General features: G+C 45.9%; 1 protein-coding gene across 2 annotated transcripts; it reads right to left on the reverse strand.

Annotated features, from left to right (window-relative positions):
• Positions 1-242: 242 nt before the first annotated feature.
• Positions 243-20,870, reverse strand: LOC307026868 (intermembrane lipid transfer protein VPS13C-like). Of its 2 annotated transcripts, XM_079695005.1 has the most exons (13): positions 20,628-20,870; positions 19,789-19,832; positions 19,639-19,681; positions 17,278-17,373; positions 15,419-15,520; positions 13,531-13,593; positions 12,815-12,886; positions 10,968-11,077; positions 10,770-10,829; positions 10,512-10,571; positions 2,175-2,255; positions 1,078-1,135; positions 243-800 (listed from the first exon to the last, which is right to left on the reverse strand). In XM_079695005.1, the coding sequence occupies exons 1-13, from the start codon at positions 20,725-20,727 to the stop codon at positions 598-600; spliced, it is 1,092 nt and encodes a 363-aa protein (XP_079551131.1). In that variant the 5' UTR covers positions 20,728-20,870; the 3' UTR covers positions 243-597. The 2 variants fall into 2 exon arrangements, with proteins under 2 accessions (XP_079551131.1, XP_079551132.1); XM_079695006.1 differs by lacking the exons at positions 12,815-12,886; positions 13,531-13,593 and having other exon boundaries at positions 247-800; positions 20,628-20,865.
• Positions 20,871-25,000: the final 4,130 nt, after the last annotated feature.

Here is a 25,000-nt window from a genome sequence, read left to right on the forward strand (position 1 = left end):
TCTGTATAATAATATAAGAATATTTAATAAACGGTGCCTGCCTCTCTTTTCCTCCCCCTCTTCTGACAGCCCAGCAGCAGCAGGAGACGTGGGGAGAGGGAGGCGGGCTATTTCATCGTTATCAGAAAATGATCATATAGGGCTTACACACGGAGCCGTTGGACCCCCAGAGCGTTGCGTATGCCGGTCTACCCACCTTGGGACCCCACCCCCCCACCCCACAGAGCGGAGCAAGGCAACGAAACTTAAAATAAGAAGCAACATTTTACGGCGCGCTATGCATGGGGCCGCCTTGAGGGGGTTTCCCGACATGTCGTTTCAGTAAATTAAAGGGTGTTTCATGTTGTCGTTGCTGTGAACCTTCTTAATACCTTGGAAAATGCCGTTTAATACTTTTTAATACTTTTTAATAGCCTTAATTTTCGCTAAATTGATTTATCAACTTTTAATACTTTTTAAGACCCCGCGGACCCCCTTTAATACATGTGGGCTCAGCCTGTCTGTCTCACCTGTCTCTCTGTCGGTCTCACCTGTCTCTCTGTCTGTCTCACCTGTCTGTCTCGCCTGTCTCACCTGAGCTCTGGTGATCTGGATGTCTCACCTGTCTCTCTCTTTGTCTCTCTCACCCGTCTGTCTCTTTGTCTGTCTCACCCGTCTCTCTGTCTGTCTCACCTGAGGTCTGGTGATCTGGATGTCGATGTTCTGGACCTCCAGGTTCAGGTCTAGTTTTGGACTCTTTAGTTCCAGCTCAGCCGTCGGGTTGATGCACATTTTAGCCGAAGCAAAGATAGGCTTGAAGACTACACAAAAAAAACAAGAAAACAGAGCACTCACCCACTCATCAACCAATCAGAGAGCAGGAAACACTCATCAACCAATCAGAGACCGGGAAAACACTCATCAACCAATCAGAGAACGGGAAACACTCATCAACCAATCAGAGACCAGGGAACATTCATCAACCAATCAGAGACCAGGGAACATTCATCAACCAATCAGAGACCAGGAAACATTCATCAACCAATCAGAGACCAGGAAACATTCATCAACCATTTGAAATGATATGAGGAAACTCACTGTACTGATAGTGAGGAATCTCCAGATCTTTACTGCTGATCCCAGCCTGTAACTGATCCTGGAGAGGAGGAGGAGGAGGAGGAGGAGGAGGAGGAGGAGGAAGAGGAAGAGGAGGAGGAATAGCAGAAGAAGAATCATCATGTTTAAGTAAAAAGTTTACAGTATAAAACAATAATGGATGTAACATTATTAATAATGACTGTTGAATATTTTAGCTTCTAAGATGATGACATACAAAACAGAACATTATTACATTCATAATAATATAAAGTATAATAACAATAGTGTTGGATGGATGGTTGGTTGGTTGGATGGTTAACTTGATGGTTGGATGGGTGGTTGGTTGGTTGGTTAACTTGATGGTTGGATGGTTGGTCAGTTGGATTGTTGGATGGTTGACTTGATGGATGGTTAACTTGATGGTTGGATGGATGGATGGTTGGTTGGTTGGATGGTTAACTTGATGGTTTGATGGTTGGTCAGTTGGATTGTTGGATGGTTGGTCGGTTGGATGGATGGTTGACTTGATGGTTGGATGGATGGATGGATGGTTGGATGGTTAACTTGATGGGTGGATGGATGGATGGTTGGTAGGTTAACTTGATGGTTGGATGGTTGGTCAGTTGGATTGTTGGATGGTTGGTCGGTTGGATGGATGGTTGACTTGATGGTTGGATGGATGGATGGTTAACTTGATGGGTGGATGGATGGATGGTTGGTAGGTTAACTTGATGGTTGGATGGTTGGTCAGTTGGATTGTTGGATGGTTGGTCGGTTGGATGGATGGTTGACTTGATGGTTGGATGGATGGTTGGATGGTTAACTTGATGGGTGGATGGATGGTTGGTAGGTTAACTTGATGGTTGGATGGTTGGTCGGTTGGATGGATGGTTGACTTGATGGGTGGATGGAGGGATGGTTGGTTGGTTGGCTGGTTGGTTGGCTGGAGTAACTAAGGGCTGAGTGCCTTACTCAAGGGCACACTAGCGGTGGTGTTCCAGGTGGGATTTGAACTCACAACCTTCCGATCTTCAGCCCACCTCACTATCCATTAGACCACCACAAACCTAAAAACAATACAAACATCACTAACTCACCACAATGTCTTCCCATGATCCTTTGTAGAAGATTGGACTGTTAACGTTCCAGTACGCACAGAGACACTCCAAACGGCCGAGCTGCAAAGCAAACAGAACCATCAGAGGAGCAGAACCATCAGAGGAACAGAACCATCAGTCTCAGAGAGGAGCAGAACCATCAGAGGAACAGAACCATCAGAGGAGCAGAACCATCAGAGGAACAGGACCATCAGTCTCAGAGAGGAGCAGAACCATCAGATGAACAGAACCATCAGAGGATCAGAAACATCAGCCTCAGAGAGGAACAGAACCATCAGAGGAGCAGAACCATCAGAGGATCAGAAACACCAGAGGATCAGAACCATCAGCCTCAGAGAGGAACAGAAGCATCAGAGGAACAGAACCATCAGAGGATCAGAAACACCAGAGGATCAGAACCATCAGTCTCAGAGAGGAGCAGAACCATCAGTCTCAGAGAGGAACAGAACCATCAGAGGAACAGAACCATCAGTCTCAGAGAGGAACAGAACCATCAGAGGAACAGAACCATCAGAGGATCAGAACCATCAGAGGATCAGAACCATCAGAGGAACAGAACCATCAGTCTCAGAGAGGAACAGAACCGTCAGAGGAACAGAACCATCAGAGGATCAGAACCATCAGAGGAACAGAACCATCAGTCTCAGAGAGGAACAGAACCATCAGAGGAACAGAACCATCAGAGGATCAGAACCATCAGAGGAACAGAACCATCAGTCTCAGAGAGGAACAGAACCATCAGAGGAACAGAACCATCAGTCTCAGAGAGGAACAGAACCATCAGAGGATCAGAACCATCAGAGGATCAGAACCATCAGAGGAACAGAACCATCAGTCTCAGAGAGGAACAGAACCATCAGAGGAACAGAACCATCAGTCTCAGAGAGGAACAGAACCATCAGAGGAACAGAACCATCAGAGGAACAGAACCATCAGAGGATCAGAACCATCAGAGGATCAGAACCATCAGTCTCAGAGCATCCTGACCTTCTACAGGTGCTCCATAGAGAGCATCCTGACCTTCAGGTGCTCCATAGAGAGCATCCTGACCTACAGGTGCTCCATAGAGAGCATCCTGACCTTCAGGTGCTCCATAGAGAGCATCCTGACCTTCTACAGGTGCTCCATAGAGAGCATCCTGACCTTCTACAGGTGCTCCATGGAGAGCATCCTGACCTACAGGTGCTCCATAGTGAGCATCCTGACCTTCTTCAGGTGCTCCATAGAGAGCATCCTGACCTACAGGTGCTCCATAGAGAGCATCCTGACCTTCTACAGGTGCTCCATAGAGAGCATCCTGACCTTCTACAGGTGCTCCATGGAGAGCATCCTGACCTACAGGTGCTCCATAGTGAGCATCCTGACCTTCTTCAGGTGCTCCATGGAGAGCATCCTGACCTACAGGTGCTCCATAGTGAGCATCCTGACCTACAGGTGCTCCATAGAGAGCATCCTGACCTTCTTCAGGTGCTCCATGGAGAGCATCCTGACCTACAGGTGCTCCATAGTGAGCATCCTGACCTACAGGTGCTCCATAGTGAGCATCCTGACCTACAGGTGCTCCATAGAGAGCATCCTGACCTTCAGGTGCTCCATAGAGAGGGTCCTGACCTTCAGGTGCTCCATAGAGAGCATCCTGACCTTCTACAGGTGCTCCATAGAGAGCATCCTGACCTTCTTCAGGTGCTCCATGGAGAGCATCCTGACCTACAGGTGCTCCATAGTGAGCATCCTGACCTACAGGTGCTCCATAGAGAGCATCCTGACCTTCAGGTGCTCCATAGAGAGGGTCCTGACCTACAGGTGCTCCATAGAGAGCATCCTGACCTTCTACAGGTGCTCCATAGAGAGCATCCTGACCTTCTTCAGGTGCTCCATGGAGAGCATCCTGACCTACAGGTGCTCCATAGAGAGCATCCTGACCTTCTTCAGGTGCTCCATGGAGAGCATCCTGACCTACAGGTGCTCCATAGAGAGCATCCTGACCTTCAGGTGCTCCATAGAGAGCATCCTGACCTTCAGGTGCTCCATAGAGAGCATCCTGACCTTCAGGTGCTCCATAGAGAGCATCCTGACCTACAGGTGCTCCATAGAGAGCATCCTGACCTTCTACAGGTGCTCCATAGAGAGCATCCTGACCTACAGGTGCTCCATAGAGAGCATCCTGACCTTCAGGTGCTCCATAGAGAGCATCCTGACCTTCAGGTGCTCCATAGAGAGCATCCTGACCTTCTACAGGTGCTCCATAGAGAGCATCCTGACCTTCAGGTGCTCCATAGAGAGCATCCTGACCTACAGGTGCTCCATAGAGAGGATCCTGACCTTCTTCAGGTGCTCCATAGAGAGCATCCTGACCTTCTACAGGTGCTCCATAGAGAGCATCCTGACCTTCAGGTGCTCCATAGAGAGCATCCTGACCTTCTACAGGTGCTCCATAGAGAGCATCCTGACCTTCAGGTGTTCCATAGAGAGCATCCTGACCTTCAGGTGCTCCATAGAGAGCATCCTGACCTTCTACAGGTGCTCCATAGAGAGCATCGTAACCTACAGGTGCTCCATAGAGAGTATCCTGACCTTCAGGTGCTCCATAGAGAGCATCCTGACCTACAGGTGCTCCATAGAGAGCATCCTGACCTACAGGTGCTCCATAGAGAGCATCCTGACCTTCTACAGGTGCTCCATAGAGAGCATCCTGACCTTCAGGTGCTCCATAGAGAGCATCCTGACCTTCAGGTGCTCCATAGAGAGCATCCTGACCTACAGGTGCTCCATAGAGAGCATCCTGACCTTCTACAGGTGCTCCATAGAGAGCATCCTGACCTTCAGGTGCTCCATAGAGAGCATCCTGACCTACAGGTGCTCCATAGAGAGCATCCTGACCTACAGGTGCTCCATAGAGAGCATCCTGACCTTCTACAGGTGCTCCATAGAGAGCATCCTGACCTACAGGTGCTCCATAGAGAGCATCCTGACCTACAGGTGCTCCATAGAGAGCATCCTGACCTTCTACAGGTGCTCCATAGAGAGAATCCTGACCTACAGGTGCTCCATAGAGAGGGTCCTGACCTTCAGGTGCTCCATAGAGAGCATCCTGACCTACAGGTGCTCCATAGAGAGCATCCTGACCTTCAGGTGCTCCATAGAGAGGGTCCTGACCTACAGGTGCTCCATAGAGAGCATCCTGACCTACAGGTGCTCCATAGAGAGCATCCTGACCTTCAGGTGCTCCATAGAGAGCATCCTGACCTACAGGTGCTCCATAGAGAGCATCCTGACCTACAGGTGCTCCATAGAGAGCATCCTGACCTTCAGGTGCTCCATAGAGAGCATCCTGACCTTCTACAGGTGCTCCATAGAGAGGATCCTGACCTACAGGTGCTCCATAGAGAGCTTCAGGACTAAAAACCACCAGACTCAGGGACAGTTTCAGGACTAAAACCACCAGACTCAGGGACAGTTTCAGGACTAAAACCACCAGACTCAGGGACAGTTTCAGGACTAAAACCACCAGACTCAGGGACAGTTTCAGAACTAAAACCACCAGACTCAGAGACAGTTTCAGGACTAAAACCACCAGACTCAGGGACAGTTTCAGGACTAAAACCACCAGACTCAGGGACAGTTTCAGGACTAAAACCACCAGACTCAGAGACAGTTTCAGGACTAAAACCACCAGACTCAGGGACAGTTTCAGGACTAAAACCACCAGACTCAGAGACAGCTTCAGGACTAAAACCACCAGACTCAGACACAGTTTCAGGACTAAAACCACCAGACTCAGGGACAGTTTCAGGACTAAAACCACCAGACTCAGGGACAGTTTCAGGACTAAAACCACCAGACTCAGAGACATATTCAGGACTAAAACCACCAGACTCAGGGACAGTTTCAGGTCTAAAACCACCAGACTCAGGGACAGTTTCAGGACTAAAACCACCAGACTCAGGGACAGTTTCAGGTCTAAAACTACCAGACTCAGAGACAGTTTCAGGACTAAAACCACCAGACTCAGGGACAGTTTCAGGACTAAAACCACCAGACTCAGGGACAGTTTCAGGACTAAAACCACCAGACTCAGGGACAGTTTCAGGACTAAAACCACCAGACTCAGGGACAGTTTCAGGACTAAAACCACCAGACTCAGGGACAGTTTCAGGACTAAAACCACCAGACTCAGGGACAGCTTCAGGACTAAAACCACCAGACTCAGGGACAGTTTCAGGACTAAAACCACCAGACTCAGGGACAGTTTCAGGACTAAAACCACCAGACTCAGGGACAGTTTCAGGACTAAAACCACCAGACTCAGGGACAGTTTCAGGACTAAAACCACCAGACTCAGGGGCAGTTTCAGGACTAAAACTACCAGACTCAGGGACAGTTTCAGGACTAAAACCACCAGACTCAGAGACAGTTTCAGGACTAAAACCACCAGACTCAGGGACAGTTTCAGGACTAAAACCACCAGACTCAGGGACAGTTTCAGGACTAAAACCACCAGACTCAGGGACAGTTTCAGGACTAAAACCACCAGACTCAGGGACAGTTTCAGGACTAAAACCACCAGACTCAGGGGCAGTTTCAGGACTAAAACCACCAGACTCAGGGACAGTTTCAGGACTAAAACCACCAGACTCAGGGACAGTTTCAGGACTAAAACCACCAGACTCAGGGACAGTTTCAGGACTAAAACCACCAGACTCAGGGACAGTTTCAGGACTAAAACCACCAGACTCAGGGACAGTTTCAGGACTAAAACCACCAGACTCAGGGACAGTTTCAGGACTAAAACCACCAGACTCAGGGACAGTTTCAGGACTAAAACCACCAGACTCAGGGACAGTTTCAGGACTAAAACCACCAGACTCAGGGGCAGTTTCAGGACTAAAACCACCAGACTCAGGGACAGTTTCAGGACTAAAACCACCAGACTCAGGGACAGTTTCAGGACTAAAACCACCAGACTCAGGGACAGTTTCAGGACTAAAACCACCAGACTCAGGGGCAGTTTCAGGACTAAAACCACCAGACTCAGGGACAGTTTCAGGACTAAAACCACCAGACTCAGGGACAGTTTCAGGACTAAAACCACCAGACTCAGGGACAGTTTCAGGACTAAAACCACCAGACTCAGGGACAGTTTCAGGACTAAAACCACCAGACTCAGGGACAGTTTCAGGACTAAAACCACCAGACTCAGGGACAGTATCAGGACTAAAACCACCAGACTCAGAGACAGCTTCAGGACTAAAACCACCAGACTCAGAGACAGCTTCAGGACTAAAACCACCAGACTCAGGGACAGTTTCAGGACTAAAACCACCAGACTCAGGGACAGTTTCAGGACTAAAACCACCAGACTCAGGGACAGTATCAGGACTAAAACCACCAGACTCAGAGACAGCTTCAGGACTAAAACCACCAGACTCAGAGACAGCTTCAGGACTAAAACCACCAGACTCAGGGACAGCTTCATCCCACAGGCCATAAGACTACCAAACACCCGAGCTCAGTAATGTGCCTGTTTAGTTATCACTAGATCAAACTGTATCTAATTGTATTTTGCTGTGAAATATTTAATCTCTTTAAGGCAGGGGTATTCAACTAAAGCTCAACGAGGTCCAGTTAGAGAACATGTCCCCATGCAAAGATCCAGAGCATCACAATGTCTAAGTTGCTTCATGAGTTAGTTTGATATGTATTGAAGTAGCCTGTAGCTGTATCAACGTCTGCATGTCATCAACAACTGACTGCCAATCAAATAAAGAAAGTACAATTCATAAACCACAATATTTATTGTCTGTAAACATTGAACTCTACAGATATACAGTACATACTGTGGATATGTGTAATGTTCCTCTCGGGCTGCATTTAAAAATAAAATAGAGAAAATAAATAAAATAGCTTTTGAAAATGTGTGCATCTTAAAAGTGTTTAATTTTAGATAAATAAAATAAAGAGTAGCAGCAGCTTGAGTTTCTCTTTTTCTTTGTTAACCGTTTCACATCATGACTTAACAGTTTCAGACGATTATAGAACAATATCAGTCTTTACACATCATAACAACTGAACAGTTTTAAAGTCTCTCTTTCTTTCCCTCTTATATTGCAGTCCCTCTCTCACTTTGTTCTGTTCAGTGAGAGAAGTGAGCTGGAGCTTGTCCTGCCAGAGTTTGTAAATCTTGGCTGAAATGGTGTCAGGGCCATTCTCACACACATGCAGGTGCTCATTGGTTACAGTGATGCAACACAGGTATGGTGAAAAGAGAGAGAACTATTCGAAGCAGAAAGAAACAGCGTAACACCATCTGACAAAGGCCTGTGCTAGAATGCTTCAATGAACTGTTCTTTATAATATACTCAGATCAATAGAGACGGAGATGTTAAGTTATAAATCAAGGGTTTTTATTATTATTTACAGCAGGGGGGGGGGGAACCTTTTTCCTTTACATTTTTACAACATCCTCCGAGGGTCGTACAAATGATTGAACTCAACCTCTGCTTAAAAAAACTAAAATCACAGCCCATTGATTTGGCCTTTCTTTCATTCTGTGCAAAGAACAAGCAACCTCTTGATCCAGATATCTCACCATGACTCACGCATGCATGCACGTGCACGGTGTGGCATGACCACCAAAACACAAAGATATGGACACAAGATGTGTGCACATTTGTTTAGTATCCTATCCATGTGAACATGATTTAAGTGAGGGGGACCTAACCTCCTCTAGGGGGGTCCGGGGGCATGCTCCCCCGGGATGATTTTATTTTTAAATATTGAAGCTAAAAGCATCAATCTGGTGCACTTTGAGAGCAACATGAGGAGATCTATGGATACATCTCAACACCCATTTGAAACAGAACTGTAGGCAGATTCTTCTTTTTGGATATTTTACAAATCACTCCCCTTTTAACTCTATTCTTCTTATTTTTAACAACTTTTTTGTTACTGTCATATAGTATTTGATACCTGTTTTTCATTTAGTCTCTAATGTCTCGTTAATAATTATAATGATCATATCAAGGTGTGCCTTAACCTCACTGAGCTGAGGTTATTTGAGCCTCTCAGGAGAGAGCTCTCTTCCACCTGATTGTAAAGCTCTTTAAATTCGTTAGCATAGCTAGCTAACCAGATGCTAACAACAGATCGCCACTGTGCTTACAACTAAAGACACAGCCTCGCAAACACTGCGGCATGTGTACGGCTCCTTATGGGTACTGCAATATTTGAAGGGCTGGAGCGGCGTTCCGATGCTCTCCGTCACTCCTTTCAGACGAGACATAACCACGTGAAGACCTATGGTGAAGACACGTTATGCTCGTGTTGTGTTCAAGGAACCTGTCCTTGGCCAGGAAAAACAGGTACTCGCTTGTTTAATTATTTTTGCGGTCTAGATTTCTTCTTCTTTTTTGAAGTGAGAAGTTGTCCGTCAGTCGGACTGACAGACTCCGGATCCGGACCGCGGTCCGCCTGTTGCCGACCCCTGCTTTAAGGTCTTAGTCTAGAGCAGTGGTTCCCAACCTGGGGGGGCGCCAGGCCTCAGATGATTTGAGGCCAAATATCATATTTAGACTTTTCTTTTTTTTACATTTTTACATATAATTGTAAGGCAATACATGATGGTCACTAAAAGCCTTGTAGTTACATTACAATAAAATATAAACAATAATTGATTAATTAATTTGAATAAAAATTCAAGTTAGTATTAAAGGCATAAAAAGACAGAAATGTATAATTATTTCTATAGAAATGTTTCTTCTGCCCGTAAAGTGTCCAAACCAGGCTTTTCTGGATAAGCGCATTTTTAAAACACAGTCATTGTCCATGCCGGTTTCAGTTGGATTATTTGTCAGTTGCTCCGATCAGATCGGTCTCCTCCATTTTGTACATTATTTAGGACTTTTGAATCCACAGAAACACATCTCAGAATCCGGCTTTTAAACAGTTTCATCCCTTTGTGAATTGTTCCCACTTCCACCGTCCTTTAATTTCTTCATACAGCTGGAATCCAAATGAATGAATCCTGAGTCCAGTAACCATCAGAGTCTCTCCATAGAGCTCCTTAGTTACGCTCTCATCCTCCTTTAACCAAACACTTCACATTCATCCAGTTTGGGACAGGAGTTGTAGCATTTTTGAGACTTTGAAACTTTAATTACCGCAGTTGCGCCCCCCCCCCCCCCCCCCCTCCTTGTGTCTGTGTGTGTGTGTGGGGGGGGGGGCGCAACTTCCAACAGGAGTCATTTGGGGGGGCTCTTGGGAAAAAAGGTTGGGAACCCCTGGTCTAGAGTTTAGAAATCTCAAAGTCTTCCTCACCTTATAGCTGATCTTTGCTGCTTCGTTCAGGATGCAGGACTTCCAGCTTTCGTCAGTGGTCTGCAGAACACAAAACAACACATCAGTGTGTGTGTGTGTGTGTGTGTGTGTGTGTGTGTGTGTGTGTGTGTGTGTGTGTGTGTGTGTGTGTGTGTGTGTGTGTGTGTGTGTGTGTGTGTGTGTGTGTGTGTGTGTGTGTGTGTGTGTGTGTGTGTGTGTGTGTGTGTGTGTGTGTGTGTGTGTGTGTGTGTGTGTTACCTGCAGGCTAAGTTCAGAAAGTGTTACTCCCACAGACAGGGGGTGCTCTGGGTCCGACAGCTGAAACAAACACAGAGTCCATCAGAATCACGCTGAAGAGCTGACTGAACCAGAACCTGGATCTGGAGCTAGACCAAGATCTAGACCTGAACCAGAACCTGGACCACGATATAGAACAGAACCAGAACCTGTACTCACGTCGTCCTCGAAGCGCAGGTGGATGCTGGTGATCTTCACCTGCAGGTTTTTGATCACCTGAGTCGCCAGTTTCTCTGCAAACGAGTCCTTCTTCTGGTCCTGAGGCTTTTCTGAATGAGACAGGAAGAGACTTGATGAGACCTGACCCTGATGAGACCTGACCCTGATGAGACCCTAACCTGATGAGACCTGAACCTGATGAGACCTGAACCTGATGAGACCTGACCCTGATGAGACCTGAACCTGATGAGACCTGACCCTGATGAGACCTGACCCTGATGAGACCTGAACCTGATGAGACCTGAACCTGATGAGACCTGAACCTGATGAGACCTGAACCTGATGAGACCTAAACCTGATGAGACCTGACCCTGATGAGAACTGACCCTGATGAGACCTGAACCTGGTGAAACCTGACCCTGATGAGACATAAACCTGATGAGACCTGACCCTGATGAGACCTGATGAGACCTGACCCTGATGAGACCTGATGAGACCTGACCCTGATGAGACCTGACCCGGATGAGACCTGATGAGACCTGACCCTGATGAGACCTGACCCTGATGAGACCTGACCCGGATGAGACCTGACCCGGATGAGACCTGATGAGACCTGAACCTGATGAGACCTGATGAGACCTGACCCTGATGAGACCTGACCCTGATGAGACCTGACCCTGATGAGACCTGACCCTGATGAGACCTGATGAGACCTGACCCTGATGAGACCTAAACCTGATGAGACCTGAACCTGATGAGACCTGATGAGACCTGACCCGGATGAGACCTGATGAGACCTGAACCTGATGAGACCTGATGAGACCTGACCCTGATGAGACCTGACCCTGATGAGACCTGACCCTGATGAGACCTGACCCTGATGAGACCTGACCCGGATGAGACCTGAACCTGATGAGACCTGACCCTGATGAGACCTAATGAGACCTGACCCTGATGAGACCTAAACCTGATGAGACCTGAACCTGATGAGACCTGATGAGACCTGAACCTGATGAGACCTGAACCTGATGAGACCTAATGAGACCTGACCCTGATGAGACCTAAACCTGATGAGACCTGACTCTGATGAGACCTGACCCTGATGAGACCTGAACCTGATGAGACCTGAACCTGATGAGACCTAAACCTGATGAGACCTGACCCTGATGAGAACTGACCCTGATGAGACCTGAACCTGATGAGACCTGAACCTGATGAGACCTAAACCTGATGAGACCTGACCCTGATGAGACCTAAACCTGATGAGACCTGACTCTGATGAGACCTGACCCTGATGAGACCTGATGAGACCTGACCCTGATGAGACCTGATGAGACCTGATCCTGATGAGACCTGACCCTGATGAGACCTGATAAGACCTGAACCTGATGAGACCTGACCCCTGATGAGACCTGACCCTGATGAGACCTGATGAGACCTGACCCTGATGAGACCTGATGAGACCTGACCCTGATGAGACCTGATGAGACCTGAACCTGATGAGACGTGATGAGACCTGAACCTGATGAGACCTGAACCTGATGAGACCTGACCCTGATGAGACCTGACCCTGATGAAACCTGACCCTGATGAGACCTGACCCTGATGAGACCTGATGAGACCTGACCCTGATGAGACCTGATGAGACCTGAACCTGATGAGACGTGATGAGACCTGAACCTGATGAGACCTGACCCTGATGAGACCTGACCCTGATGAGACCTGACCCAGATGAGACCTCGAACTGATGGTTCACCATGCTAACTTTGACTGTTTGTGTCCTGTTAGCATTAGCCTCAGTTGCCTCATTATCATATTTAAATGGGGGGGGGGGGGGGGGGGGGTACCTGAGTTTCTGTTGCAGAGTTTTTTCTTCAGGCTTTTTTTAACCTTCTTATGTTTTTTATTTCCTTTTGAGACTTTGGCAGCGTTAAAGAGAGAGAAGAGAGTTAGACAGGAAGTAACAGACAGGAAGGAAGAGACAGGAAGTAACAGACAGGATGGAACAGACAGGAATTACCAGACAGGAAGTAACAGACAGGATGGAACAGACAGGATGGAACAGACAGGAAGTACCATACATGAAGTAACAGATAGGAAGTACCAGCCAGGAAGTAACAGACAGGAAGATACAGACAGGATGGAAGAGACAGGAAGTAACAGACAGGATGGAACAGACAGGAATTACCAGACAGGAAGTAACAGACAGGAAGTAACAGACAGGAAGTAACAGACAGGATGGAACAGACAGGATGGAACAGACAGGAAGTACCAGACATGAAGTAACAGATAGGAAGTACCAGACAGGAAGTAACAGACAGGAAGATACAGACAGGAAGTAACATACAGGAAGTAAAGTAAGTGAGTAACAGAGAGGAAGTAACAGCAACACTGATGTGTGTGTGTGTGTGTGTGTGTGTGTGTGTGTGTGTGTGTGTGTGTGTGTGTGTGTGTGTGTGTGTGTGTGTGTGTGTGTGTGTGTGTGTGTGTGTGTGTGTGTGTGTGTGTGTGTGTGTGTGTGTAGGTAACGTGGTACTGGAGAACCAGTGTGTGTGTGTGTTACCATTGTGAGGCTCCTGGTAAACAACACTCTCCAAGCTGAACAGCAAATCTCCCGTTTGAGATGCTGACAGTGAACGCAGCGTGAATAGTTCAGACACAAATTAGTTAGATTTGAGGTCACATCGAGGTCAGTCAGAGGTCAGTCAGAGGTCACACAGATGTCAGTCTGAGGTCATACCGAGGTCACACCGAGGTCAGTCGGAGGTTAGTCAGAGGTCAGTCTGAAGTCAGAGGTTAGAGGACATTCAGAGGACATTCAGAGGTCAGTCAGAGGTCAGTCTGAAGTCAGAGGTTAGAGGACATTCAGAGGTCAGTCAGAGGTCAGTCAGAGGTCAGTCAGAGGTAGGGCTGTGCAATTAATCTTATTTTAATCGCAATTACGAAAACAACATCGAAAAAGCGATTGTTTTGCTTTGCTAGGTTGTGACGGAGCTCTACAACATATTTGATCTCATTTATTTTAGTCAAATTCATTTTTAATTTATATATGTTTAGTAGCTTGTGACAGTGCGCTCCAAAATATTTGTTGATCTTGTTTGTTAGTATTTATTATTTGGATATTATTTATTTAAATTCGGGATGCACCGAATATTCGGCCACCGAAAATTATCGGCCGAAAATGGTTAAAAAGGCAGCACCGAAAAAATATCAGCGAATGTCCGAGAACAGGGTTACGTTGATCTTACTCCGCATATTTGTCCGGGTGTTTTGATTTCAAGTGGTGGAGTAATCCCGAAGTGGTGAAAGTCTATGCAGTTACACCCCCTCGAGAAATGTCAGCTGAACACGTTTTACAAATCGCAATCCGCGCCTCTCTCTCTGATATTTTTAAATATCTCCAAGCGGCAGACATGTTGGCTGTGAGCCAGCCGTGAGCATGGTCGCGCGCCGTGCTTGTTGTCGCGTTTTGATTACGTCATCACAACAACACGTTAGCTTACCAAACTGATAGGTGCATTTGTTGTTGTTGAAGGCCTGGCTGTGACAGTCTTTATTTACACTAGTTTGTTGTAGGCCTCCTGGCCTAGATGTTTATTTTAAAGCACCTTGGCTTTGTTCTGAATGCACTTTGTTCTAGTTATCCTACAGAGAAAAGAAAATGCACTTGACTTGGAATGAATGTACTGTATGCATTCAGAAGAGCTGAATAAATGTTTTATGGACCCATAATAGTGATTATTATTTAAGTTAAGTTTTGCCATAATCATGTCTTTTTCCATAATCAGGTAGCTGAACAACATTGGTAAAAAATGTATACATTATATATATATATATATTTCTATTAATCATTTTCGGCCTTTCGGCTTTCGGCCAACTGTTTCCTATTTTCGGTATCGGTTTCAGCTAAGAATTTCCCATTCGGTGCACCCCTAAATAATCATTTATTTTAGTATTGGTTTTTCAGTTGAATTATACGTTCAGGGTAATCAGCAGTTAAAAAGATACTGTTCAAATTATTATTATTTGTATTTGTTTTAAAGTTCAATAAATGGATGTTTTCAAAGTCAATGAATAATTTAATAATCGTGGTATCAATTATTGACCAAAATAATCGTGATTATGATTTTCGCACAGCCCTAGTCAGAGGTCAGTCAAAGGTCAGTCAGAGGTCAGTCAAAGGTCAGTCAGAGGTCAGTCTGAAGTCAGAGAACATTCAGGTCAGTCAAAGGTCAGTCAGAGGTCAGTCTGAAGTCAGAGAACATTCAGGTCAGTCAAAGGTCAGTCAGAGGTCAGTCTGAAGTCAGAGAACATTCAGGTCAGTCAAAGGTCAGTCAGAGGTCAGTCTGAAGTCAGAGAACATTCAGGTCAGTCAAAGGTCAGTCAGAGGTCAGTCTGAAGTCAGAGAACATTCAGGTCAGTCAAAGGTCAGTCAGAGGTCGTCCTCTCACCTCTGGACGCAGCCAGCTGCATGGCCTCCTCGATGCGCTGCAGCTCCTTCTGTTTGGCCTCTTGCTGGTAGAGGTCCTCCTTCAACTCATCGTACTTTATCGCTGAAACAAAGAGAAGTCCTCATTACTGATCAAAGACCTGTTGCTGTGGGTTAGGGTTGCTGAGTGAGACTCCTTAGCTCGTGTGGGACTCGTTCGCTCGTGTGGGACTCGTTAGCTCGTGTGAGACTCGTTAGTTTGTGTGGGACTTGTTAGCTCGAGTGAGACTCGTTAGTTTGAGTGGGACTCGTTAGTTTGTGTGGGACTCGTTAGCTCGAGTGAGACTCGTTAGTTTGTGTGGGACTCGTTAGCTCGAGTGAGACTCGTTAGTTTGTGTGGGACTCGTTAGCTCGAGTGAGACTCGTTAGTTTGTGTGGGACTCGTTAGCTCGAGTGGGACTCGTTAGTTTGTGTGGGACTCGTTAGCTCGAGTGAGACTCGTTAGTTTGTGTGGGACTCGTTAGCTCGAGTGAGACTCGTTAGTTTGTGTGGGACTCGTTAGCTCGAGTGGGACTCGTTAGTTTGTGTGGGACTCGTTAGCTCGAGTGAGACTCGTTAGTTTGTGTGGGACTCGTTAGCTCGAGTGAGACTCGTTAGTTTGTGTGGGACTCGTTAGCTCGAGTGAGACTCGTTAGTTTGTGTGGGACTCGTTAGCTCGAGTGAGACTCGTTAGTTTGTGTGGGACTCGTTAGCTCGAGTGGGACTCGTTAGTTTGTGTGGGACTCGTTAGCTCGAGTGAGACTCGTTAGCTCGAGTGGGACTCGTTAGTTTGTGTGGGACTCGTTAGCTCGAGTGAGACTCGTTAGTTTGTGTGGGACTCGTTAGCTCGAGTGAGACTCGTTAGTTTGTGTGGGACTCGTTAGCTCGAGTGAGACTCGTTAGTTTGTGTGGGACTCGTTAGCTCGAGTGGGACTCGTTAGTTTGTGTGGGACTCGTTAGCTCGAGTGAGACTCGTTAGTTTGTGTGGGACTCGTTAGCTCGAGTGAGACTCGTTAGTTTGTGTGGGACTCGTTAGCTCGAGTGGGACTCGTTAGTTTGAGTGGGACTCGTTAGCTCGTGTGAGACTCGTTAGTTTGTGTGGTACTCGTTAGCTCGAGTGGGACTCGTTAGCTCGAGTGAGACTCGTTAGCTCGAGTGAGACTCGTTAGTTTGTGTGGGACTCGTTAGCTCGAGTGAGACTCGTTAGTTTGTGTGGGACTCGTTAGCTCGAGTGAGACTCGTTAGTTTGTGTGGGACTCGTTAGCTCGAGTGAGACTCGTTAGTTTGTGTGGGACTCGTTAGCTCGAGTGAGACTCGTTAGTTTGTGTGGGACTCGTTAGCTCGAGTGAGACTCGTTATTTCGAGTGAGACTCGTTAGTTAGTGTGGGACTCGTTAGCTCGAGTGAGACTCGTTAGTTTGTGTGGGACTCGTTAGCTCGAGTGAGACTCGTTAGTTTGTGTGGGACTCGTTAGCTCTTGTGGGACAAAGAGGTTTCAAAGAGCAGGTTAACACTAGTATTCATTTATCAATATGATGATGTGCAGCCGTCAGAGACGACGCGCACACACACACACACACACACACACACACACACACACACACACACACACACACACACACACACACACACACACACACACACACACACACACACACACACACACACACACACACACACACACACACACACACACACACACACACACACACACACACACACACACACACACACACACACACACACACACACACACACACACACACACACACACACACACACACACACACACACACACACACACACACACACACACACTTCAGGTGTTCTCTCTCTCACTCACTGGCTCCGGGCACCACCAGCAGGTAGAGTCCGTCCAGCGTAGCGACCACAGCATCGCTGTAGAGGTTCTTCCAGGGGATCTTCAGCGTCAGCCGCCCTGAAACACAAGCAGGACTTTAATCACACGTCTCTACTTTAAAGAGTCCTCTCCTGCTGATGTTCAGGTGTATATCAGTATGTAGTGTATCTACTTTAAAGAGTCCTCTCCTGCTGATGTTCAGGTGTATATCAGTAGTGTATCTACTTTAAAGAGTCCTCTCCTGCTGATGTTCAGGTGTATATAAGTATGTAGTGTCTCTACTTTAAAGAGTCCTCTCCTGCTGATATTTAGGTGTATATCAGTATGTAGTGTCTCTACTTTAAAGAGTCCTCTCCTGCTGATGTTCAGGTGTATATCAGTATGTAGAGTCTCTACTTTAAAGAGTCCTCTCCTGCTGATGTTCAGGTGTATATCAGTATGTGGTGTCTCTACTTTAAAGAGTACTCTCCTGCTGATGTTCAGGTGTATATCAGTATGTAGAGTCTCTACTTTAAAGAGTCCTCTCCTGCTGATGTTCAGGTGTATATCAGTATGTAGTGTCTCTACTTTAAAGAGTCCTCTCCTGCTGATGTTCAGGTGTATATCAGTATGTAGTGTCTCTACTTTAAAGAGTCCTCTCCTGCTGATGTTCAGGTGTATATCAGTATGTAGTGTCTCTACTTTAAAGAGTCCTCTCCTGCTGATGTTCAGGTGTATATCAGTATGTAGTGTCTCTACTTTAAAGAGTCCTCTCCTGCTGATGTTCAGGTGTATATCAGTATGTAGTGTCTCTACTTTAAAGAGTCCTCTTCTGCTGATGTCCAGGTGTATATCAGTATGTAGTGTCTCTACTTTAAAGAGTCCTCTCCTGCTGATGTTCAGGGGCCGTATTCACAAAGGATCTTGGGGCTAAAAGTAGCTCCTAACTGGCGAATTTAGGAGAAACTCCTAAGCATAATGGGCGTGTCAGTCTTAAATTTAGGACTCCTAATTTTAGTCACTAAGAGCAATTCACAAAGTATTTTAGGCCTAAAAGTAGCACCTAAGTCTGGGAGAGCTTAAAAGTCCTCGAGAGGACTCCTAACTCAGTAAGACCTATTCACAAAGAATCTGAAAATGGCTGAGAGACGAAATGTTTTGGAGACAATGGAAGACTGTGAATTGATCAAGAGATATAGGCTAAATCGTGAGGGTATCAAACTTGTTGTGGAATTAGTGCGGGATGCAATAACATCCCCGACTAACAGGAATAACCCGATTAGTCCGGAAATAAAATGTTTGGCAACACTACGATATTTAGCAACAGGGAAAATGCAACTTTGCAATGCCGACGATTTAGGAATATCGCAACCATCAGTCAGCCGTGCCATAAACCAAACCATCAACGCGCTCTCTAGACCACATATCATCCAACAGTTTATCCGGTTTCCTTTGGACAATCAACAACTACACAGGATCAAAGCCAACTTCATGGCAATAGAGGGAAAGCCCGGTGCGGTCGGTGCTATTGACGGGACGCACATAAAAATAATTGCGCCCTCAAAAGATGAGGACGTGTTCGTCAATAGAAAGAATCCATCAACACGCAGATTGTTTTCATTCATCATGATAGGGGGACTTGAACGGCGGTATGGGCTGTTATTGAAAGTGTTTAAGTGCTGGAAATATGCTCATTGGATAATAGTTTGCAGGGTGCTTTTGATTGCCTCCTCGATTTAATGCAATCTACGTATTTGTATTGTTTGCTCTCTCTCTCTTTAACGTGCATATACAACGTCATTATCGTGGTCTGCACAAACTTGTCATCATGCGTGTATTCTGCTAACTGCACTGTCCATAACTATTTGATAGGAATACATTTCTAGCCGAGGCTATTTCCTTGTTTTAGTGGGCTCGTTTGTGGGATGTTGCGGATGAGTTTCACCGAGACCGCCTGCTCTGAACAACCAATCACCGTACTGACCGCTTCTAAACTCATGCACGAGAATCGACGTCATCCATAGCAACGGCGCGTCACTCTTAGTTAACTCTTAGTGATTTATCCTTAGTATGAGTAGGTCTCAGCGGCTTTGTGAATAACTTTTAAGAAAAAACTCCTACGTAAAATGATTTAGCGCGAGTTAGGAGCACTCCTAGCGGTAAGATAAAATGCTTTGTGAATACGGCCCCAGGTGTATGTCAGTATGTAGTGTCTCTACTTTAAAGAGTCCTCTCCTGCTGATGTTCAGGTGTATGTCAGTATGTAGTGTCTGTTCTTAGTGAAATGCTGTTTTTTGACTTGCACTTCAGGGCCACAGTAAATAATATATACATATAAATATATATGTTGATATCTGAACTCACCGATCTGTCCGGCCTTCACTTTGAATGGAACATCGAACTCACTCTGAAACACAAACATAGTTAATATTTCATTCAGTTATATTCATATACACATACAGCATGTATCATTGCTACAGCTTATTTCAGTTTGTAAGTGATGATGGGGCTTACCAGTGCGTTCTCCTTAACCCTGAGGTTCTCCAGTACCACGTTACCTACACACACACACACACACACACACACACACACACACACACACACACACACACACACACACACACACACACACACACACACACACACACACACACACACACACACACACACACACACACACACACGTTATCTGATTGACACTGGAAAGGTTCCAGGTTCTTTATTTGTCAAAAGAACATAGCTACAGTTATGTCGATGAAAATCTTGTGTCAGAGGCTTCTCCAACAGCACAACACAAATCACAGATAAACCGACAAATATAGTGCAAGTAAATAGTAGTACAGTTAACCTCCTGTTTATCAGCTCTAAACACACACACAACCGATTCTAGGAATACTAAAACAGATGAATGTTGTCATAAGAGTAATGGTGGTGCGTGTGTGTGTGCGCGTGTGCGTGTGTGTTTGTTTTGATGTTAATAATGAGGGGTAATTACAGTTCGGTTTTATATATAATATATTAATATCACAGCCGATCTGAACAGCACAACCTTTACTTTAAAGTTATATTTATAAATGTGTGTATGTCTGTTAATAAAGCAGAAACTGTTGTTGTTAGGTTTCTGGACGGAGTCTGGTTCCTAAATAACATCACTTCCGCGTGCGACACTGTGCTCAGAGCCGCGCGCACACATTACACTGGATTAAAATATATATAAATATCACAGCCGATCTGCACAATATCACCTGTACTTTAAAGTGTGAATGTAAGCACGCGCTCAGGTGCGTTTCTGACCCGTACATTCAGAATAATGTGTTAAATTCTGATGTTTCCGGACGCAGTCTGGCTCTCACCTCCCCAGATCCCGATCTTCAGCTGGGACTTGTTCAGGTTCTCCACATAGTCTCCGATGAACCTGTTGAGCAGGTCTGAGACCAGTGACTCTAACACCATGATGCTGGTCCAGGTCCTGGTTCTGGTTCAGGTCCTGGTTCGGGTCTTTACTCCAGAGCCGCGTCAGTCCTGAGGAGGATCGACTCTCTCTGGGCTCGGCTAGATTGATTACTTCTGCCTGCCCTTAGACAGCGCTGTGTGAGACAGAGAGCATCGATCGGTCATCTGACAAGGGCGCGTGTTTACACTCAGGCACGTGACCTGTGGCCTGGATCTGAAACAGGATGTGTCCAACAGTCACCAACTGAACATAAGATAAGATAAGAAGTGCTTTGTTGATCCCAATCTGGGAAATGTTTGCGTTGCAGCAGCATAAAAAGACATATTATTTTACAATAGAGAAATTAAAAGAGTAGAAATAAACAATTCAAAATGTAAACATCTCAATAGAAATAAAATAGCATTAAAAAAGTAGAAAATGTACATGTTGAAATACAAATGTACATTACCAAAATATAAAGCAGGATATTATATATGCATTAAGTGTGTAAGGAATGGAATATTAAATATGAAATTGAATATGAATTTAAAATATACAACACGAAAGTTAGTAGAATATCACTGCCCAACTTCAGAGCAATTTCACTATGATTACATGACATAACTTAACTTTAACATCTGCCCTGACATAAGTAACTCAGAGCATCGCATACAGTCCGCGACAGATATCATTGATATCATATCACAATATATCATATATTTCCTTATCTGTGTCAGCTTCCCAAATGCTTTGGACTGAGTTCAACACTGGCTGAACAACATTTGAAACAAACTAGAGAAAGTCATTCCTGAAGAAATTGCTAGTGGGAATGCTTTATGCTGAAAAGCTGACGCTGAACTGCTATGCTGAAATGTAATGTGTGATGAGAGAAGAAAAGAAAGTCAAAAGGCTTGGAAAAGCAGCAGAATATTTGAACTGCAAACTTTTGAACTAACTTAAATCAATCAATCAATTAATCAATCAATCAATCAATCAATCAATCAATCAATCAATGTTTATTTATATCGCCCAATATCACAAATGTTACATTTGTCTCAGTGGACTTCACAGTTTGTACAGAATATCAGTATGACAATACGACACCCTCTGTCCTTAGACCCTCTGACCTTAGACCCTCTGTCCTTAGACCCTCTGTCCTTAGACCGTCTGTCCTCAGACCCTCTGTCCTTAGACCCTCTGTCCTTAGACCCTCTGTCCTCAGACCCTCTGTCCTTAGACCCTCTGTCCTTAGACCGTCTGTCCTCAGACCCTCTGTCCTCAGACCCTCTGTCCTTAGACCCTCTGTCCTTAGACCCTCTGACCTTAGACCCTCTGTCCTTAGACCCTCTGTCCTTAGAGCCTCTATCCTTAGACCCTCTGTCCTCAGACCGTCTGTCCTCAGACCCTCTGTCCTTAGACCCTCTGTCCTTAGACCGTCTGTCCTTAGACCCTCTGTCCTTAGAGCCTCTATCCTTAGACCCTCTGTCCTCAGACCGTCTGTCCTCAGACCCTCTGTCCTTAGACCCTCTGTCCTTAGACCCTCTGACCTTATACCCTCTGTCCTTAGACCCTCTGACCTTATACCCTCTGTCCTTAGACCCTCTGTCCTTAGACCCTCTGTCCTTAGACCCTCTGACCTTAGACCCTCTGTCCTTAGACCCTCTGTCCTTAGACCCTCTGACCTTAGACCCTCTGTCCTTAGACCCTCTGTCCTTAGACCCTCTGACCTTAGACCCTCTGTCCTTAGACCCTCTGACCTTAGACCCTCTGTCCTGAGACCCTCTGTCCTTAGACCCTCTGTCCTTAGACCCTCTGTCCTCAGACCCTCTGACCTTAGACCCTCTGAACTTAGACCCTCTGTCCTTAGACCATCTGACCTTAGACCCTCTGACCTTAGACCCTCTGTCCTTAGTCCTTCTGACCTTAGACCCTCTGTCCTTAGACCGTCTGTCCTTAGACCCTCTGTCCTTAGACCCTCTGACCTTAGACCCTCTGACCTTAGACCATCTGTCCTTAGACCCTCTGTCCTTAGACCGTCTGTCCTTAGACCCTCTGTCCTTAGACCCTCTGACCTTAGACCCTCTGAACTTAGACCCTCTGTCCTTAGACCATCTGACCTTAGACCATCTGACCTTAGACCCTCTGTCCTTAGACCCTCTGACCTTAGACCCTCTGTCCTTAGTCCTTCTGACCTTAGACCGTCTGTCCTTAGACCCTCTGTCCTTAGACCCTCTGTCCTTATACCCTCTGTCCTTAGACCCTCTGACCTTAGACCCTCTGTCCTTAGACCCTCTGACCTTAGACCCTCTGACCTTAGACCCTCTGTCCTTAGACCCTCTGACCTTATACCCTCTGTCCTTAGACCCTCTGACCTTAGACCCTCTGTCCTTAGACCCTCTGTCCTTAGACCCTCTGACCTTAGACCCTCTGTCCTTAGACCCTCTGACCTTAGACCCTCTGTCCTTAGACCCTCTGTCCTTAGACCCTCTGACCTTAGACCCTCTGTCCTTAGACCCTCTGACCTTAGACCCTCTGTCCTGAGACCCTCTGTCCTTAGACCCTCTGTCCTTAGACCCTCTGTCCTCAGACCCTCTGACCTTAGACCCTCTGTCCTTAGACCCTCTGTCCTTAGACCCTCTGACCTTAGACCCTCTGTCCTTAGACCCTCACATCGTACAAGGAAACACTTCCAGAGAAAACCACAGTTTAAAGGGGAACATGGAGAAACCTCAGGGAGAGCAACAGAGGAGGGATCCCTCTCCCAGGACGGACAGACGTGCAATAGATGCCGTGTGGAAATCGTAATCGTGTTGATAACACTCTCCTGGTCAAAGGCAAGAGGTCATTGATTTTGTTTCTAAGAGTAACAATGTTATCGTTAAAAAAGCACATCAAATCATTCCTACTGAGTGCTATGGGAATAGAAGGCTCAGTCGAGCTGTGGCTCTCTGTCAGCCTGGCTACAGTGCTGAAAAGACATCTTATTCTTATTCTCATCTATTAATGAAGAGTAGTAGGCTGCTCTCGCTTTACGCAGTGCTTTCTTATATTCATTGAGAGTAATATGCCAAATTAAACCAGATTCTTCAAGTTTAGTGGAACGCCATATCCTTTCAAGTTGTCTCGACTTTGTCTTTATTTTGCGGGTTTGGGCATTATGCCATGGAGCTAATCTATGTTGTTTGATTTTCTTCTTTTTCAAAGGAGCAACAGAGTCTCATTTTATTCGCAGTGCATCTGTAGCACTATCAACAACATGATCAATTTGGGGTGGTGTACATTTTGTATAAGTTTCCTCCCCTACATGCAGACATGCTATCGAGTTAAGTATTGGTGGAATCTCTTCCTTAAATGTGGCTATGGCACTAACAGATAGGTTTCTGCTGCAGGAGCTTTTGGCTAATGCTTTGTAGTCTAGTAACAGCACTTCAAAAGTTACTAACTTGATGGTGAATGATCTGTCGCCATGCCAACGGCATTTGATGACACCCCACAATAAGCTTAGATGTGTTGATGGCTGCGTCGTTACCAAACCTGGGAAGTTTTGGGCCGTTTGGAGTATTTTCACTGAAGTTATGAGAAAACCGTGTATCATGGTGAGCATTGTGTTGCCATGGCAACGGCATTTGAAGAAATCTCAAAAGTGTCCCGTAGATGTCTTCACAGCTGGACTGTTAGCACACTGACTAACTCAGGGGTATCTCCTCTCCTCTAACTCAGGGGTATCTCCTCTCCTCTAACTCAGGGGTATCTCCTCTTGCCCTAACACTGTGTGTGTGTGTGTGTATGTGTGTGTGTGTGTGTGTGTGTGTGTGTGTGTGTGTGTGTGTGTGTGTGTGTGTGTGTGTGTGTGTGTGTGTGTGTGTGTGTGTGTGTGTGTGTGTGTGTGTGTGTGTGTGTGTGTGTGTGTGTGTGTGTGTGTGTGTGTGTGTGTGTGTGTGTGTGTGTGTGTGTAGGTAACGTGGTACTGGAGAACCTCAGGGTTAAGGAGAACGCACTGGTAAGCCCCATCATCACTTACAAACTGAAATAAGCTGTAGCAATGATACATGCTGTATGTGTATATGAATATAACTGAATGAAATATTAACTATGTTTGTGTTTCAGAGTGAGTTCGATGTTCCATTCAAAGTGAAGGCCGGACAGATCGGTGAGTTCAGATATCAACATATATATTTATATGTTGATATTATTTACTGTGGCCCTGAAGTGCAAGTCAAAAAACAGCATATCACTAAGAACAGACACTACATACTGACATACACCTGAACATCAGCTGGAGAGGACTCTTTA

This window comes from Notothenia rossii, assembly GCF_949606895.1.
Source record: "Notothenia rossii genome assembly, contig: scaffold_118, whole genome shotgun sequence".
In the NCBI taxonomy this organism is placed as follows: Eukaryota; Metazoa; Chordata; class Actinopteri; order Perciformes; family Nototheniidae; genus Notothenia; species Notothenia rossii.

Bases quoted from the DNA above. Each gene is read 5' to 3' on its own strand.
- LOC307026868 (XM_079695005.1), bottom strand. From the start codon at position 20,727: ATGGTGTTAGAGTCACTGGTCTCAGACCTGCTCAACAGGTTCATCGGA. The intron at 2,256-10,511 runs GTGAGGAAGACT...TTTGCTTTGCAG, and splicing joins CAGCAAAGATCAGCTATAAG to CTCGGCCGTTTGGAGTGTCT. The intron at 801-1,077 runs GTGAGTTTCCTC...TTTTTTGTGTAG, and splicing joins GATTCCTCACTATCAGTACA to TCTTCAAGCCTATCTTTGCT.